Source organism: Polyodon spathula, chromosome 1 (genome assembly GCF_017654505.1).
Source record: "Polyodon spathula isolate WHYD16114869_AA chromosome 1, ASM1765450v1, whole genome shotgun sequence".
NCBI classification, from domain to species: Eukaryota; Metazoa; Chordata; class Actinopteri; order Acipenseriformes; family Polyodontidae; genus Polyodon; species Polyodon spathula.
This window is the reverse complement of record NC_054534.1, coordinates 42,620,553-42,639,100: the sequence shown is the minus strand read 5'-3', so window position 1 is coordinate 42,639,100 and position 18,548 is coordinate 42,620,553. Positions and strand designations below refer to the sequence as shown.

At 37.1% G+C, this 18,548-nt stretch overlaps 1 protein-coding gene across 1 annotated transcript; it reads right to left on the bottom strand.

Annotated features, from left to right (window-relative positions):
• Positions 1-5,058: 5,058 nt before the first annotated feature.
• rfk (riboflavin kinase) lies at positions 5,059-13,713 on the bottom strand. Its single transcript, XM_041256171.1, has 4 exons — positions 13,368-13,713; positions 11,440-11,591; positions 10,369-10,471; positions 5,059-5,793 (listed from the first exon to the last, which is right to left on the bottom strand). Exons 1-4 carry the CDS (start codon positions 13,447-13,449, stop codon positions 5,654-5,656), a joined length of 477 nt encoding a protein of 158 aa, XP_041112105.1. The 5' UTR covers positions 13,450-13,713; the 3' UTR covers positions 5,059-5,653.
• Positions 13,714-18,548: the final 4,835 nt, after the last annotated feature.

Genomic DNA, 18,548 nt, shown 5'->3' with positions numbered 1-18,548 from the left:
GAGGACCAAATCTTCTGGTATCAGATCTTCTTAGATCGTTTTCGGATAAAGTGAGTTGTGTGCACCGCGATGGGGTCATCCGCAAGACAACCCAAGCCAAATATAAAAAGATGCTGGGTTTCTAGGCCCTGTCCACACTACATAACCAGTTTCAAGAACCACATTCAAAACCTTTTAAAATAATCCAGCTCAAAGCTTCCAGACTAAAGTACCACTTCATGTTTAGTCAGGCTTAATCACAGTGGGTTGTGGGACTCAGTATGACATTATCCCATCATGCACTGTATTTTATGTTTACAACCCAGCAAATATGGAGGCCATGCCCTCAGAAGACATAGCGCTTCTTAACATGAATATTATGGCTTTGTTTCTTCAAAACACAAGGCACATTTTATCATAATGTGTGCGTTTTGTTTTTATTGCTCCAGATGTCAATGTGCCTTGATTTTGGCATCTGATCTCGTCGCTCCACGAGCCACCATTTTACAACAAGCTTCAGAAATTGTATACGGTACAGCAGTATCGATAGCTCCTTCAGGTGCCTGTTGCCAGTACTGTATTTGTAATGTCCATGTGCCAAAACATCAGAGAGGATAAACAAAAAACGTTTGGTATTACAGTGCCACACTTTACAAACCGCACTACCTGATGTGATCTATTTTAGAATTTGACTTGAGAATACCCCTTGGTGCTCTTGAGTCCGTTCTCGAGTACAGTGTGCTTCGTAGCATAGACGCTAACCGTATTTAGCACTTTTAAGCCAGTTCAAAGGCAACTGTTTAAAATTAGTGTGGGCAGCAACTTAAAATGTTAATTAACCCCAAGCTGATGGCGTCGTACTTCAGCTTGGGGTCCTAACATATATTTTACACTCCCAGTTTTACATGTAGATCTACACTCTACAGATGTGTTACTGGTCTACGTGTTTATTTCATCCTAGCCTGCAGTGTTAATGATGTTTAATTAATTAAAAGCTCAAAGTATGAAATGGCTTAAATGGAAATGTATAACCGGTTAACCAGAGTCATGTGTTGGTACTTTTATTAGACTTACACAAAAGCACATTACTTACCTTTAGGTTGAAGAACAGACAAGTTAGCATATAACATAGTACACTTTATTCTCAACATACTATATCCACTGATTTACGACAGACAGCTAGATTACATTATGTTGTTACACATAGATAATAAAGTCAAAATCAAGTCATTAAAACTAATGAAGAGCCTGGCCCCAGAACAAAGCAGACATTTGACGTAGAAATAAAATGTTGTCTCTGCCATTCAATCTAAATAGACTCGCATCCCAATAGGTAGAGTAGGTCTGAATCATGCACTTTAATGGGCTTTCATTTAGAGGTTTATATTATGCATGCTCACTTTTAATCCTATTGAAAGCCAGTGTGGAAACCTTGAGAGCAATTATTGTGGGGGAAAAAAGAGATTAAAAACTTATTTTACTTGGTTTGTTGCAGTTCTATGGTATATTTTTCTTCTGGTTTGTGAGTATACTATGTTTAATAAACAAATAGTAATTTAGTTTAGTTGGTGTTCTGTTTGATTGAGGCTAGTAGGTACCTACTGGCCCAGTCCTGTGAGATTATTTTTCTTGATAACTTCCCATTGAATTGACTGATTCTAGTCACATCGGTTGTCACTGCAAGATTTACACAGCGCACTAAATTACAGTCATGTAATATTCAAACCATGTGCTAGCTTTTAAAAAACTACTTGTGGGACTAGATTCACAACCGCAGAAGACTCAAACTTCCACCATCAACTACATCTCTCAGAATATAATGTCTTCAGTTACTAGGAAACTGTGCACAATAAAAACTCACCTAAAAAAACATTATCTAATCACTGGTTAGCCATGTTGTCGTTGCAGCCAATCATAGTAAGAATAAGAAATTGGAAGCCACAAATCCAACTGCAACCTTTGCAAAGATGGGAGGCTTTTTTTTTTTCTCTCTCTTTTACATTATAATAATAATAGCTTTAATTTATTAAAGCGTCTTTCAAACCTAGGTGTCTCAAGCCTAAGTTGCATAACAAATAACTAATGTCAGCTTGGTTAACAAGTAAATAATTATTTGGTTTTTAACAAGCCTTTCTCTTCACTGCTTTAAACAGTGTTCTAAGTTGTTTAAACACTGTTGAAATACATTTCTTAAACTGAAAAATACATAATTTGATTTTGTTTAACATACATAAATGTTTTTGTGTAAAAGAGAAAAGATAAAAAATACATTGTTACTGTATTAGACTTAATAAAAGTGCAAATTGAATGAAAGTGAAATCTAACGTTTCTGTTTTGTAAAACAAATAAAACATGTTTTATTCTATTTAAGAACACAGTATCAGTTCCAGCAATGTTTAAATCAGATTTACTGTATGTAGTCAGATTTTACCTGAATTAAAGCCAAGGTAGATGCTATAGTCCAGATCACGTCTTCTATTAAAGTGAAAAACAACGTCCACAAACTTGAACTTGAAGCTTATCTATAAACTTCAGGAGCATTCAAACAGTATTCCAATTCCAAAAGAAAAGAAGACAGTGACAGGCATGTTGAAAAAGGCATGCAAATAGAATAATCTAGCTAGAAAAAATACATCAAAAATCATCCTTTTTATTTATTTTTATTATTTGTGTATTTTTTCTGAGGGATATAAGACAAGGTCCGTTAAGTAAACTGTTCCCCCACTACTTGAATGAAAATTAATTTGAGTTTGCTTCAAAGCCTCGGACTCGAAAGCAAGGCCTCGTGACTCGGACTCGGGACTTGGTTTGGACTCGACTACAAGTCTGCTGTCTACATTTCCTTCATTTGTGCTTGGTGGAGTTCTTAAAATTACTTAAAATAATGAAGACTGGAGCTGAACCCTTTAAGAATTGCCATTATATTTAGTAATTTAGAGACAAATGGATGTCATTCTCTCAGCATGACGATGTCACACATCAGCATGTTTGATCCCATTTAAATGAACTAACTTAGCAGCCTTAATTCTACTTCTGTGAGGCACGGAGGTAATTTCATACTGTATGTAGTCAGGCTTCTAGTTTTAGAACTGTCCTTAACTACAAGACCTGAACAGGGATCTAGCAGAGCAAAGGTTTCACACTATTGCTTTACATGCATTTAATAAGTACAATAATCTGAAAATGTTGCATATATATGATGAGTATATGTTTTTTCAAGAACAATAAGATGCTAGTTTAGCACATTGGACTCTGGCCCCTATACAGAGCCTGTCAAGTCATTTAACATAAGCAACCAGATAACTCACACGCCAAGCTAAACTGAATTCTGATTTTAAAATAATTATTTAGAAAACAAACAACAAAAACAACAGAATCGGTTTTTATGTACTGGAGCGGTGGCATGTTGGGTTTGTTTTTACTGGGTGCCAAAATCCATGAAATGGATTACTTACAGTGAACAGGAAATGGTTACATTACTTGGTGGCAAAACAGCAATGTTTTGTTACATAGGCAAAAAGTATAATGTTGACTACTGAACCATTTTTAGTCCATCAATTTTTATTTTATTTTTTTTCCATAGGACATGGCAGTTTCCTAATGAAAAACAGGCTGTCAGCTTAAAATTCAACCTATGGACAAGTTATTGTCATAAGTCTTAAAGGAATACTTTAATCCTTATGAATTTGCATAATATGTTGCAACCATTTATTATCCCCATGGCATATGCTATTAATCATCATTTATTACAGTTTAATTTTTTTAAACATATTTTAAAAAGTCACCAGCAAAATTAGACCTTTGTGACTGGAATTGCAATGAGGCCTGTTTAAAAATGCAGGGCTGTGCCCTGGTAATTTGTTCCCCCATGAAACTGTGAGCTTGTAAAAAATCTGCAATGGAGACGTGTTGACAGAGAAGAAATCCCCAGTGCACACACCAAGTTTAACCCAAGTGGTCATTTTTGCACTGGCCTCATTACCGCCTTGCCCAGGTCTACTAAAACAGTCTCAAAGGTCAAATATGCTGATGACTTTTTCTTTAAAAACATGCCAAATATTATGTGTGTTGGATTATCAACCGTGCTGACTATCATTCGCATAGGACGATTTTCTTTAGGATTTCCTCTTGCTAGGCCTGTTTTTGCACATTATGTGGCTGCATTTATATATGTTTTTATTCTTTTGAAATAATGCCTTTATTGTATAGTCTCCCTGCAAAGTCCTTAACCTCTTTTACCGATTTATTGATCTTATTCATTTTAACTTCTTCATATGTATCCGCATTATTTAATTCACATTCTACAGATTTCATACAGTCATCTGTGTTCATTATCACTATTCCTGAACTTTTATCTGCTGGTCTTATACTTATATCATCATCAATTAACAACTCAGTCATAGCTTGTTCTTCAATATTGGTTAAGTTTACTTAATTTATTTCTTATTTAACTACTTTAAGTGATGTGTTAATGTTTTTCACATTCTTTTAAAGTGATTTTTTTTTTCTTTATACTGCACTTAGTTGTTTCCAAAAAAGTTGTATGAACTAGATTGGTATTGGATAATTGATGGCGTAGCAGAGTTTTAACGTAAATGCTGAATCTTAATGCTTAACGAGCAGTCTACATCTAGTAAAACCCTAGTTAAAATCTCCAGAGTGTAGAATACGATTTAGTCTCATTAATAAAATAATATTTTTAGTAACAGATGTGTAATCTTTTTGCTTCTTAAATTAGTCATGCTAAAACTAATTAACCACCCATTAACTTTGAAAGTTGCAAAGTTGTGAATTTGATAAAGTTCTTCGAAACAAGGAGTTGGTCAGAGTAAACAGAGAAATGTGACTTGGTAGAGGACTCTGCAGAAGTCTAAATGATTCATGTTTAACCCTCTCGACACTTAAGTAACAAAGTAAAAAACACAACTAAAAACAACTAACCGTATCAGAATCTCATACTGAAGATTACTTTAAACCTTATCATTTCCAAAACTGTTTTTTTGTTTTTGTTTTTTGATTGACTGGAAAGATTATGGGTGAATAATCTTTCATAGACTGTGAAGGGTGACTACAATGCTCTGCGGTGTTGAAAGACATTTTCACTTTAATAGTTTGTATCTAGAAAAACAGAAAAATGGTTAGTTTTAAGCAGCATTATATATAATTTTTTTTTTTTTTTTTTATAAGGATAAAATTGCAACTTCTACAAGGTACTAATAACTTTGTCCAAAACCATGTTAATGATACCAGGATGATGGTATTACAGCCAGGCAGATATCTGTAAAGGCAGGAGCTAGTGGAGTCAACAGCGTAACCAAAACTAGCTCATGCCATACTAAGATACCCTGAAAGTTCCTATTCTTCCTCTTGTGTATAGCCAAGAGGTTAATCTTGCTTCAAACAAGACACTTTTTTTGTTGTGTTTTGTTTTTTAAAAGACAAATTTAAACAGTTTGTGCTTGGGCCAATGTATAGTTTAAATCTTACAAAACATTAAAATATACACACACAAGACTAGGGTTGAAGATAATGGTCCATAACAACAGTTGCATATAGCAACGAACTAGCCTTTCACACAGAGAGAACAGGTTTTACATTAGACAACAATACAGATAAAAGCACGCTTGATAATGCCAGAGACCAGAGAGTAACATGCTGTGAAGGGATTACAGTATCACAATGAAGAATGGCCGTTCATTATTTGGTCGACTGTCGTCCTGAAAAAGATGTCTTCCTTCAGTTTGCTGTGCTCAGGTAAATCTAGCCGCCTCTTCGCCTCTTCAATGTCACTGTGTATAGCTGCAATAAGTGAATCTGGCAATAAAAAGAACAAAGCAGATAGTCAATCGATCTTAATCTAAAATCAGTAAAGACTTAAAACTTGGAAACTATTTTCAAAAAATTTTATTAAATTACAATATTTTTACTACAGTTGATCAACACCTACAGGTGCACTGCTGAATACTGTGACTACACACAACAGTTTCAGCTTTAGGAAATAAAGAAAAAAAAAAAAAAAAAAAAAGATTCAAAGCTGCCTTCAGTATGTTAACATGCTGAATAAAAAATGTGCAATTATAGATTTGTTAGGTAACAGCAGTGTTACCTGATATTTCTTAACACAGCTCCATTCATCAACATCCTTTTTTAAAAAAAAAAAAAAAAAGGATTTGCAATAAAACAACAAGACTGTAAACAAGCACTTAATGATTTAAACACCTCAGATTAGTTTTACTAAACATTTAGAAAATCCATGAACTATAAACTAACATTAGACAGCTGACAAGTCTGTATCACTTATCCTTGATATGTTTTGTTTTACCTTGCAATCACATACTGCCTCAATGGCAATCCAGTTCATTATTAAACAATCTAACTTTTTTTTTCTCGCAGACTGGCTGTTAATGTATTTTTTCTTTCCATACCAACACCACAAAACAAGTTCCTGTTATGAAACTACAGAGTACACAATACAACCAACCAGACACTGCCAAATGAACACTTAGGAGGCTGACCTATGGAGTGTTCATTGTTGTGCTTTACATTATGATACAGTGTCAAAATATTATTTTTCATTTCTATTTGGAAAAGGAGATTATATAAGAAAAAGGTAGGCGAAGTTCAAATAACAATTGTTGTTTCAAATGACGATATATAATCCTCCAATACAACTGATAATTAATAAGACAATTTTTACTAATATTTATTTTAGAATCTTCAATTATTTGACCCACAATTTGGAATGCCCAATTACTATTATAATTATTATTATTATTATTATTATTATTATTATCCCGGCTCACCGCTGCAGCTCCTGCACTGACTCGAGAAATAGCAGCAGACACACGCTTCCTCTGAAATGTGTCCCGCCAACCCATCTTTTTTCGGGCAGCAGATCTACAGCGAAGCTACCAGACCCATAGTGCCAGAGGATAACACAGATCTGAGTGGTTCCTATAGCAGACCCGCAGGTGCCCTGTCAGCCACAGGAGTCGCTGGTGTGCGGTTAACAGAGGATTACCCTGCCGACCTAAGCCCTCCCCACCCTGACGAAGCTCAGACCCCTGGTAACTCACGGCCACAATCGGCGATGGCATAACCTGGACTCGAACCAGAGATCTCCAGGCTATAGGGTGCATCCTGCACTCCATGCAGAGTGCCTTTACTGGATGCGCCACTCGGGAGCCCCCTGCTAATAAATATTTAAGCACATTTTTGTTTTATTGCCGAAATAAGATTAGTTTTATTGTTAGTTTGTTTATGTATGTTACCTGTAGATGTGTAGAATGTTTGATAAAAGTGAAACTAACTAGACGACTGTGGACACATGGACTGTAATACAGTACATACTTTTAAATCTGGTAGCAGTATGTAAAATACCCCATTAACGACCCAACTGCAAAGTTAAATCAAAATGTCATCCATGCACAGAACTGCATAAAATTTAAAAGGCAATGCAATTTCACAAAAGATTCAGGAAAAAAACAACAGTATCCAGAATTACAGTAACCAAATCAGTAAGTCAGTATTAACAATTGCAGTACCTTGATAAGGCCCTAATGTCACAGTTCACTTGCAAATGAAAATGCAGAAAAGCAACTAAAGATCACATATTATTATTATTATTATTATTATTATTATTATTATTATTATTATTATTATTATTATATTAAAATACATCACAGTATCTAAAACTGTTTAATGATTAACTGTTTTACACTACCGCAGATGGAATTGCTGTTTATGTTCGCTTTGTTGTTGCTGCATTTTCATCAGGTGAAACTGGAGGAAGCGCTGTGTAACTGTATAAAGACAGACTTATTGTGCATGCCAAAAACACAATAAGTAAAACATTACGGCTATAACATTGAAGAGATGGGCTTTGAATCAACTGGTGATGGAGTTGGAAATTGCACGTGACGGGTAAGTGTATTAATTTGTAACATATATACAGGGTAATTGGAAAGTAACGCACCAGATCTCACAAACGGTAGGGCATAGGAAGGTGAAATTGCATAGAGTTGTTACGGAGCCATAGGGACGCAAATACCACAGTTACTAATTTGTTGCTAGGGGGTGCGACTGTGGTTAAGCAGCGTATTTCCATACTACAGTACTGTGGGTATAAATAGTCCTGTCATTCGCGAGGCAGCCCAGTCAAGCAACATGAAGCTGACAGTGTGGAGAGAGCTGAACTGGTCAAGTTTTTTTTTTTTACAGCAAAGAAAGCTCTCAAGGAATATCATAGCGTGCATACCATCCGCAATGGGCTGTGTTAAAGAGTTGCTGTTCATAAGTTAATCAAAAAATATTAGTAAAACAGATTGACGTGTGATAAGCCTCGTAGCAGCAGACCACTGACACCAACCAAAGTGGTCTCTGCGATCAGCCATGCTGTAGCAGAACAACCCAGCACAAGCACACGTGCTGTCTTCCGCCACCTGGATTTGCCCAATTTAATTGTTCATAAGGATCTTCGTTCAATTCTGCAGATGTTTCCATACAAGCTGAATCATGTTCAAGCATTGGAGAAGACGGAGACGTGTCGATTTTGGTTTGCCATTCTTGGCAAGGCGAATTGGATGACCAGTGGCCTGCTTCACCCTGTCTGGAAGTATGAACACGCTCAACTGTGTTATCTGGTCAGAGGCTAATCCACATGCAACATTTGCAAGACCACTACATGATGTTAAAGTGACAGTGTTGTGTGGTTTTACGGCTAACTTTGTTGTTGGACCGTGCTTTTTTGAAGAGCCATCATCAAGGGGACCTCAAACGTGCACAATCACTGCTGCATGACACCACACCGTACCGACAACCCATGTCATTACTATGCTGCAGCAACGAAATGTGTAGTCTTCACACAGGACTGTGCCCCTCTGCATACTGGTAACCAGGTAAAGCATGTCTTGCAGGAGCACTTTCAGGACAGAATCATTTCACTTTCCTTGTGAATGGCCACCTCGTTCACCGCACCTTACACCAGCGGATTTCTGGTTATGGGGGTACCTGAAGTCACACGTCTACCGAGGGAACCCTCGCACAATTCCAGCCCTCAAGGATGCCACTGTCCAGGAGATAGCCAGGTGTTTACAGGTGGCCTGATGAGATGCGTAATGCTGTCGTAACATCCATTGTTACACAAATGCAATTCATTCTGGATCACGATGGAGCACATATTGAACACTTGTGATTGTCAGAGGCAGGCCATAGGGGCGCCCCCGGTAACAAAACATAATAACTGTGGCATTGGCATCCCCATGGTTCCTTAACAACCGTATGCAATTTCACTTTCCTATACCCTACTGTTTGTGAGATATGGTGCACTGATGTGGTACTTTCTAATCAATCTGTATAAAGGGAACTGATTTTATTCTTAATACAAGGACGGTAAAATGCGACTGACGTGTATCAGGGTATTGTATATACGAGTGCAGACTGCAGTATTTTATTTCCTGAAAAGGCCCCAGCCATAGTTTAAATAGTGGCATTTAGTTTACTGCAAGCAGTTTAGTGGCTGCCTTATTCCCTAACAGCTGCTGGATTTACCTGATTGGCGGAAGTGTGGGTTAGTCCAGTACTTGAATAACACACTCCATTTCTGCCGTGTTCATTTCAGAGTTTTATTACTCAAGTTCCCTTCACTTGCCAAATGACATTATATGTGATTTTGTGGTGTGTTTTATGATGTTTTCATCTTCTCAACATAAAAGGGTGCACTGTGCTCTGCTAAATATTAATTTAATGTACTGTGTGCTAAAGTTAATTCTTACTGAAACTATTCTGATGTCCCAGGATCTGTCAAAATTCCAGTAGAGTTTGACAATAATGACATTTTCAGCTATCGATAATCAGGTAAAAAAGAAAATATGATTATCTTTGCAACTTTCCCACTAATTAGTAGTTCTTTTTCTCTCAAGCAATCTTTCTTTTTTCTGTTTGTCTGCTTTTAACTTTTCAAAATAAGCCATAGTACAGTTCTCTGCAACAATAGTGGAAGCTGAACTAAAGTAATATTCCAATGTCCAGTTAAAGGAACAAAGCATCTCAGTAGCAGTGGTACTGATCCTTCTTGTGTTGAATTTTTTAGAACAATAAACAAGCAATATTAAACAAACTGATAATACTACAATAAGTGATTGCTTAAATTCCAGTATTACATTGTGTGGAGAAGTCATCTTGTTCAAGAACTTGATACAATTCTGAAGTTTTCTTCTTTTAGCTTTAATAGTAGTTCCTGAGTACAATCTCCATTTTTTTAGATTTATAAAAAGCTTGTATGTAGGGTGCCAGAACCTCCACTTGCCTAAACTGCACACCACATATTAATTTATTCTATACCAATTATACATTTCCAAAAAATCAGCACAGATTTTGTGTAGTTCTTACCAAGAGTCTCAAAGCTTTTTTCCGGCCGGATGTACCCCACAATCACGATACTGAGGATTTCTCCATAAAAATCTTCTTTGAATGTGTGGATAATGTGTGTTTCCTGGAATGAATGAAAAAAAAAAGGTTTTTAAAATATAGTTGATCTAAAGCCTGTTACAGTTTTACAATTGTTAAGAGAGACCATGGTTATGAAAATCAAACACCCAATAGTGCATGTTAATTTATTTCTGTCTGTATACATGAAAAAAACTCATGAAAATTCCTATTTAATGTTATAAATGGCAGCAGTATCTAGCTCCACCACGGTTTACATGACTTGCATAGACCTCTGTCTGGTTAGAGATTAGAGATTAGAGGTTAGAGAAAAAAAAAAAAAAATCTGTGTTCAGTATATTATATAGTCAGATAACGCTGAAGACTGGGGTGGGTGGCAATAGATTTCAACATTAAATCCTGAATGTTTTGCTATATTGATTCACACATCATTCATTTCGCAAATATTAGCTAGCAAATTGGGACCATGGATATTTGAAAGAGGATTTGTCTAATGAGAATGATTAGTGTATCCAGATCATACTCCTTCCTGCAGCAATACTGAAGCGCTTAATGTTCTGCATCTGGTTCAGACTTTTGTCCACAAACTTTCACCTTAGTTATCTTCAAGAATTTCAAAGTTGACCTAGCTGTATGCTTTGTGTCATTGTCATGTTGGAAGATAAACTATCTGACAATCCGCCTACGACCAGAGGGTATCATTGTAAAACGTTATGATACTGGCTACATTCATTCGATCTTCAATCACATGAATGTCTCCAGTCCCCGAATTGCTAAAACACCCCCATATCCTGATTGAACCACCTCCATGTTTAGCTCTTTGCAGTCCATTTATTCTGTGCTTGTCAGGCGCGTCAGGTCCAATTTATTTTCACATGTGCTGTTTATTTTACACGCGCCGTTTACTCCCTCACCTATGGCGAATAACTCCAGTTGCGGTCATCTACCACATGTTAGAGCCCGCATCGACTGGTTCCATCGCTTAACTATTGCCACACACTACATAATATTTACCATTGATTTCTTCTTATTCTTGTAGTAAGGGTTCCAGCCAATGCTCATAACCATTCTGTGCACATCTCCATTGCCAACACAGGCCCAGCCATAATAAATTCCAGTACAGATATCAGCTGGCAGGTGATCAACCACAGAGTCTGGGAAGTTAGCTGTAGGGAACAGCAAACAAAATTAACATAAAAATATAAGCATATGTTTATCACTAAACAATTATAACCCTAATGATACAACTAATTACACCAAAACCTCATTAGAAAGATGATGATGCTAAAATAAATTGGTAAGGTGAGTTTTCGTAGAATAGTTTTTCTTTTTTTTTTTTTAATAAAATAGTCCTAACATGAAGATGCAGGTCTAGTTACTGCAATGTTTATGCACAGAAGACTACATGCACAAACCAAATGTATAAAGTCTTCGAATATTATGTAATAAATTCAAACATATAAAAACATGACTAATGTGAAACACGCAGGACTTACCAGGCAATCCAGCCTACTTGACTACAGAAAATTAAACTGACTTATTATTCAGTTATATAGTATTAAGGAATATAGAAAGAATGTCACAACTTCTGTTTTCAGGTGCTAGCTTTTTTTGTCTCACCCTACAAGAAATATTTGCGGGACTTACATTTTTTTTTTAACTCATATTGTGGCTGTTTATTTATTTATTTTATATATATATATATATATATATACACACACACACACACACACACACATGTTTATTTAAAAGTTTCTTAATTAAATACACATATTTTAGAATGTGTCTTATTTTTGTCAAACGTAAAACGAGCCACCAAGCAAGACACACCAGTTTATTCAAATGAGATTAAGCACCCAGGTGCCCTAAGGAAGCATTTCTCTTCAAGCCCTGACAAAAAAACACAAAGCTGTGGATCAGACACCTCCTTCTGTAAAGTAATGCAATGTTACTATGATTAAAATGACAGGAACAAAATGATGCATCGATATGAAATCATAAGCTACATAAAATAATCAAATCAAAGAATTGGCAGACAAAGAAATGTCTAGTCACCATGACACTATGTTATCGCGTAGCAACCACCCCTTTTCTTATTGATTAGCTGTCCAACCAATTACAAGAGAGATTTTTTTTAAAGAGTCACCCAATGAATGACTCAGTCTAGCGATCCACCAGCAGACGTGGTTCATTTCTATTTGTTATGAAAGTAAAAAATAAAAATAAAAAAAAAAGTAACTGATTGACCACAGTGGTTAAACACTATAGTTTGGTTAAATAATATTCATCATCATCATCATTCTATTCACAATTAATATTTCGTAAAACTAAAACACATAATACCAATGATCCCTACAATTAAATGCCCCTGAAACATTCCAATGGTGGGTCAGTGTGTTTCTCTCCCTCTCTCCACCCCCATCAGTGTATTTTGTAATCATTTTTAAAACTACTCATACCCGGTAGTTATTATCCTGTATATTCCGTAACCTCGGTTCACTGGAAACACAAATGACAGCAAATGCAACAGTTAATCAAAACGTACTTATTACTCCACAAAATGATGAATGAACACAGAAATCCTAAAAATTAGACCCGTTTTTGTATGCTTACATAATGACACACACAAAAGTAGCTACAGTACTATGACATGAATCACGTGATATCCAGTAGTCAGTAGGATAATATTACTGTTCATTCAACATCTTTACGTACTTGAATACTTCGGGTTCACACACAGCTACACAATTAGTAGGCGCAAAGTACAAGGTAACTGGAAAGCACCACACATTGTTGCAGTAAACCCACTTTCGAATCCCTCTGTATCGTGTAACTACAAACACATTCACACCGGTATTAATAAGCACAACAAAAAAAAGTAGTACTGGTAACCATTATAGACAAGCGGCAATGACAATACCGGTATTCCGAGTATCTCTTACCTGTCGGGATTCCAAGCTCTTTGCTTCCCCTGCCGAATCCTCTAACCACCTCTCCTCTGCAGAAATGTGGAAGGTTCTTCATAACTAAAACTATAACAGTATTAAAACCAGAATAAAAATGTTCTGTACCGGTTCTTCTTGGTAGGTTTATTTATTTCCCACTCTTGTTGTCTGTTACGACTTGCTAGGACCTTATTATTATCCCGTTTACACACTCACTAAAAACGACAGTTTGACATTTATTACGATCTTCTCAATGTACTTCTGCTTGCACATACCCTTCCCGGTAACCAAGTCACACACTGCTATGAGTGACCCTGCGTTTCCTGTTACGTTCTAGAACTTGTAAATGCGCTGCTTGCGTAGGTCTGTGGCACACGTGACCTGCCTTGCTGCGGCATCTCAAATAGTGTGGCTAGACTGACGGTTTTGCTGCAAAATTTGGCATCTAGTGGGTAAGTATTGTCTTTGGTGGTTTGGCTATTTTATCGAGCATATTTTTTTTTTTTCTATTCCTTTAGTTTATGAGGTCATCACCAGCGCATAACTTCAATCACCAGAATACCTTGTATTGTGTATTACACCCTCCCCCTGTCTTTTCTGGCGCTCAGCATCCAATAAAATTACAAACGCTCACACTTGCATCTAGCAAATCCTGCTCAACAAAATGCTGAACCCGCCTACTTCTTGCCTCAGGCTGGTTAATACAGGGAGTCTTACACGATTGCATTTGACAGGGGTGCGTCATTTTTTTTCCTACCAGTATTCTTGAAGAGACGTGCCCCAATGTAGCTGGGGTCGTGACGAGGGTGTGGTTTCAATTGAGAGACTGCTGTGATTGGATACAAACTGAGAGGCTCCGGCTGCTGTTATTGGGCGCGGAGTTTTGAAGCCGAGAGGGAGAGGCCACCTGGCGAGAGAGTTGACAGTGCATTAACAAGACGAACAATATCAAATTATACCAATACTAGTTCATTTATTTACTCGGAATCTAATAAATTGGATTGTTATGTTGACATTGTATTACACATTTTATTTTATAATAGTCTACTAGATATATCTAATGTATATTATTGTAGTTCTCGATATTATACAATATTCTTAAGACAATATTTTAGGACGCACGTTGCGTAAATATCAATCTGTTTTTTGTATAATTAAGACTTTTAACATTTAAATAATAATAATAATAATAATAATAATAATAATAATAATAATAATAATAACTAATCCTAATATACTCCATCCTCTATTTCCAGATTATTAGGGAATACCATTTTCTTTTAACGCAGTTTACATGTCTCCTACAGATCTGTTTGAAAATATAGTCTCGTATCGAAAGTGAACCACCCCAGGGCAAATCCTTCCACCCATTTCTGGTGAATTGGCCTCCTGTAAACTGACCTTTGTCAACAGTAAACGAGTCTGCGAAACGTGATTATTATTATTATTATTATTATTATTATTATTATTATTATTATTATATAGAAAATGTAAAATAAGGTACTGCATAAAAGTAACCAAAAGACCTAAAAACATTAAGTAACAGAATTGTAAGTAACAACAATTGTAAAATAAGTAAAAAAATTGTAAAAAAAGTAAAATTAAGTAACAACAATTGGTATTTAGGTAATGTGCATCCTAAAATATTCTCTTGAGAAAGAATATTTAATAATGTTGAAAACTACAGTAATATATCAGATCTATCTATTAGCCTATAAATAAAATAAATAATACAATGTTACCATAACAATCCAATTTATTAGATTATGTGGTAAAAAAAAAAAAAAAAAAAAAAAAAAAAAACTATTTGTACAATTAGATATTCTTCCTGTCTTGTTAAGTGCCATTTACAATCTCTTGCCTATGAGAGGTGAAAGTAACACAAATTAAATACTGAATGTGTATCAAGCATCAAATAGCAAATATACCTCCTGGAAGTTGGTTACTTATTTATGGTTCCTTATTTGCGGTGTAGCTGATAAAGCAGCACGTCCTTTTTCTGTGCATTTTAACTCACACATCTTGCTCAATTAATATATTGCTACCATCTAAAAGATAATCGCTCCTTTGTTCAAGAAAAACAGAAATATTAATAAAAAATCTGTATCAGCAGCATAGCGGTACCTCATATATTATCTGCTTCTCTTTCCCCATTTACCCCTTAAGGTTCTTTGCTCACTAAATATCTAGATCTTTGGATAGGTTATCACCCCCTCTCCAAAAACACTAAAGACTTTAATGGGCAAGCCGTCCCCGTGTGCAGCAGCACCCCAAAATGTAGCCCATTATAACCAATACAGAACGAATGGGAGCACGTCTTCGCATATCCCATTTACCCCCCCCCCCCCCTTGGGTGGGAATCTACAGTACTCACTAAATATCGAGGTATCCATGCATAGCTTATCACCCCCTCTGCAAAAACACAAAAGATTTTAATGAGCAAGCCTTACCCCACGAGCAGCAGCACCCCAATATGTAGCCCATTATAATCAATACAGAACACATGGGGGAACGTCTTAGGATGCCTCATTTACCCCCCTAGAAGCCTTGCTCCCTAAATAGTTTGGTATCTTATAGGTTATCATCTCCGCTTTGCACAAACAATAACGATTTTAGTGAGCAAGCCGTACCCCAAAATGTAGCCCATTATAACCAATTCAGAACACTTCGTGGCACGTCTTTGGATGCCTCATTTACTCCCCTTAGATGCCTTGCTCACAAAATATCGACGTGTCCCTAGATAGCTTATTGTCTCCACTTTGTAAAAATACTAAAGATTCTAGTGAGAAAGCCGTACGAGCAGAACTCCAAAGTGTAACCAATAAAAATGCATAGGAATCCCTTTGGTTGTATTTGTTGATAAACAGGGTCCAAAGTATAATTCTGAAGTTGGCTTCTAATTCGCCAGCTTCTTATTCAGCAAACATATTATTCGCACCCTGCAAATGTAACATAAATTGAATACACTCACAGTTTAGTTTTACACGTAGTCTAAAGAACTGTATTGTTTTTTTTTTTTATTTATTTTTTATTTCTTGTTGGAGAACATATTTGTCACACATTAACACAATTGATGTGTTGTACACAATGTTGTACACACAATTTGTAAATGGTAAAGAATAACAAGCAGCGTGGCAAGTAATTTATGTTCACCGATTTCGATGGAAGTGGGTGTGGTCGGACAAATAATTGACATTTTGTGAAACTGCAAACCTCAAATATTAAAAGCACAGACCTTGAACGTTAGGTTGCTGCATCTCCAGCTAAGCCCCACCCCTTGTTCGCTGTATTTTTCACAACCCTCTTCATAGACGTGCATACTGATAAATCCTCTCCTGATCACTCGTTTTACCACCAAACTCCTCAATAATGCGAACCAAGTCATTATTTTATTAATATAAAATCTCAAAAAACTCTGAAAATGTCCATGATATTCTTTGAGCTATCTTCTTTGTTTATGTCCGTGTTATCTCTGTGGTGCAGGGGCTATGTGTATTGCTCAGATCCACCCCTTTTTTTCGGCTTCTCTCGGCTCCTATCAGTGTCACTTGGTCATTGAAAGGTTTTCTCAGCTTTTTCTGGAGAAAAAACAACTAGAGACCTGTGCTTGACGTCTTTTTAATGATGTCGGACAGGATCCGACATTGGACTGGAAAAGGAAAGTTGTGATGTCAGACCTGGTCTGACATAGGACCGCATAAGGTTAAACAGTCAACCCACGGAAGCCATATTCTCTTTTGCGTCGAACCCATGAAGGCGACCAATGCAACCTCGCTGGTTAGTGGTCATCTTCTCTTTCAGGGAACCAGGGTTACAGTAAGCAACTTAACGTTCCATTTCAATTCGAAGACTACCACCAACATACTTATGGGAGAGTATACCAGAACAGTCGCGAGGGAGACGGAATGGCAGCAGATGAGAGACGCATTAGAACGGCATAACCCAAGATTAGTGGTGCGACCTCAAGGACCCTAGTGCCTAATGAAGGCAGGGAAGGATATATCACATTAAGGCGATAGAACCTGGAGGAAGTATGTGGCATAGCCCAGCTAGCCGCAGTACAAATATTGGACAGCGAGGCCCCTTTGAAGAGGGCACAGATGTAGCCAACCCTCTGGTAGAGTGGATGGCTACCCGCCCAGGTGGGGGCAAGCCAGCATTGTCATATGCAGGTGAGACTGTGTCTGCAATCCAGTGCAACTGTCGCTACTTCGAAAGGAGCTGTCCTACGGTCTGTATACCGTGTCAGACAAAGAGGTGGTCAGAATGACGCAGAGCTCTTGTCCTATCCACATAACACCTTAATGCCCAACCGAGCAGAGGAAGTTCAATCTCCTATCCTCCTCCGAGGAAAACGGAGGTGGATGGAAAGACTCCAGTTCCACAGACTGGTTTATGTGGAAGGCTGTGATCACCTTAGGGAGGAAAGCAGGATTTGTACTTAGTGACTTAATCCTCCCAATTACACATACAGGAGCTGTGCAGCCACAGTGTCTGTAGCTCACTGACCCGCTTTGCGGAGGTGGTAGCCACGAGGAAGGCTGTCTTCATTGACAGATACTTCAACTCTATGGAGTGTTTGGGGTAAAACGGGGCCTTCATGAGAGACTCCAGTACGGTGGCTCTTAAAAGTATTCACACCCGCCTTGGACGTTTCCACATTTTATTGTGTTATAACATGGAATCAAAATGGATTTAATTAGGAGTTTTTGCCACTTTTTTTCAACACAAAAAAAGTCCATAATGTCAAAGTGAAAAATATAATCTACAAATTGTTCTAAATTAATTACAAATGCAAAGCAGAAAGTAATTGATTGCATTATTCACCCCCTTGAGTCAATATTTGGTAGAGGCACCTTTCGCAGCAATTACAGCCGTGAGTCTATTTGGATAAGTCTCTACCATCTTTGCACATCTGGACACGCAATTTTTTTTTTCCCATTCTTCTTTGCAAAATTGCTCAGGCTCCGTCAAGTTGGATGAGGACCTTTGGTGAACAGCAATTTTCAACTCTTTACACTTATTCTCAATTGGATTGAGGTCTGGGCTTTGACTGGGCCACTCCACGACATTAACCTTTTTGTTATTAAGCCACTCCAGTGTGGCTTTGGCTATATGTTTGGGGTCAATGTCCTGCTGGAAGATTAATCTTCTCCCAAGTCCCAGATCTCTTGCAGA

Excerpts from the sequence above, each read along its gene's own strand:
- rfk (XM_041256171.1), bottom strand. The coding sequence starts at position 13,449 with ATGAAGAACCTTCCACATTTCTGCAGAGGAGAGGTGGTTAGAGGATTC. Across the intron at positions 10,472-11,439 it reads AGAATAAGAAGAAATCAATG|GAAACACACATTATCCACAC; the intron begins GTAAATATTATG and ends CATTCATTCCAG. Across the intron at positions 5,794-10,368 it reads AAAAAGCTTTGAGACTCTTG|ATTCACTTATTGCAGCTATA; the intron begins GTAAGAACTACA and ends TTTTATTGCCAG.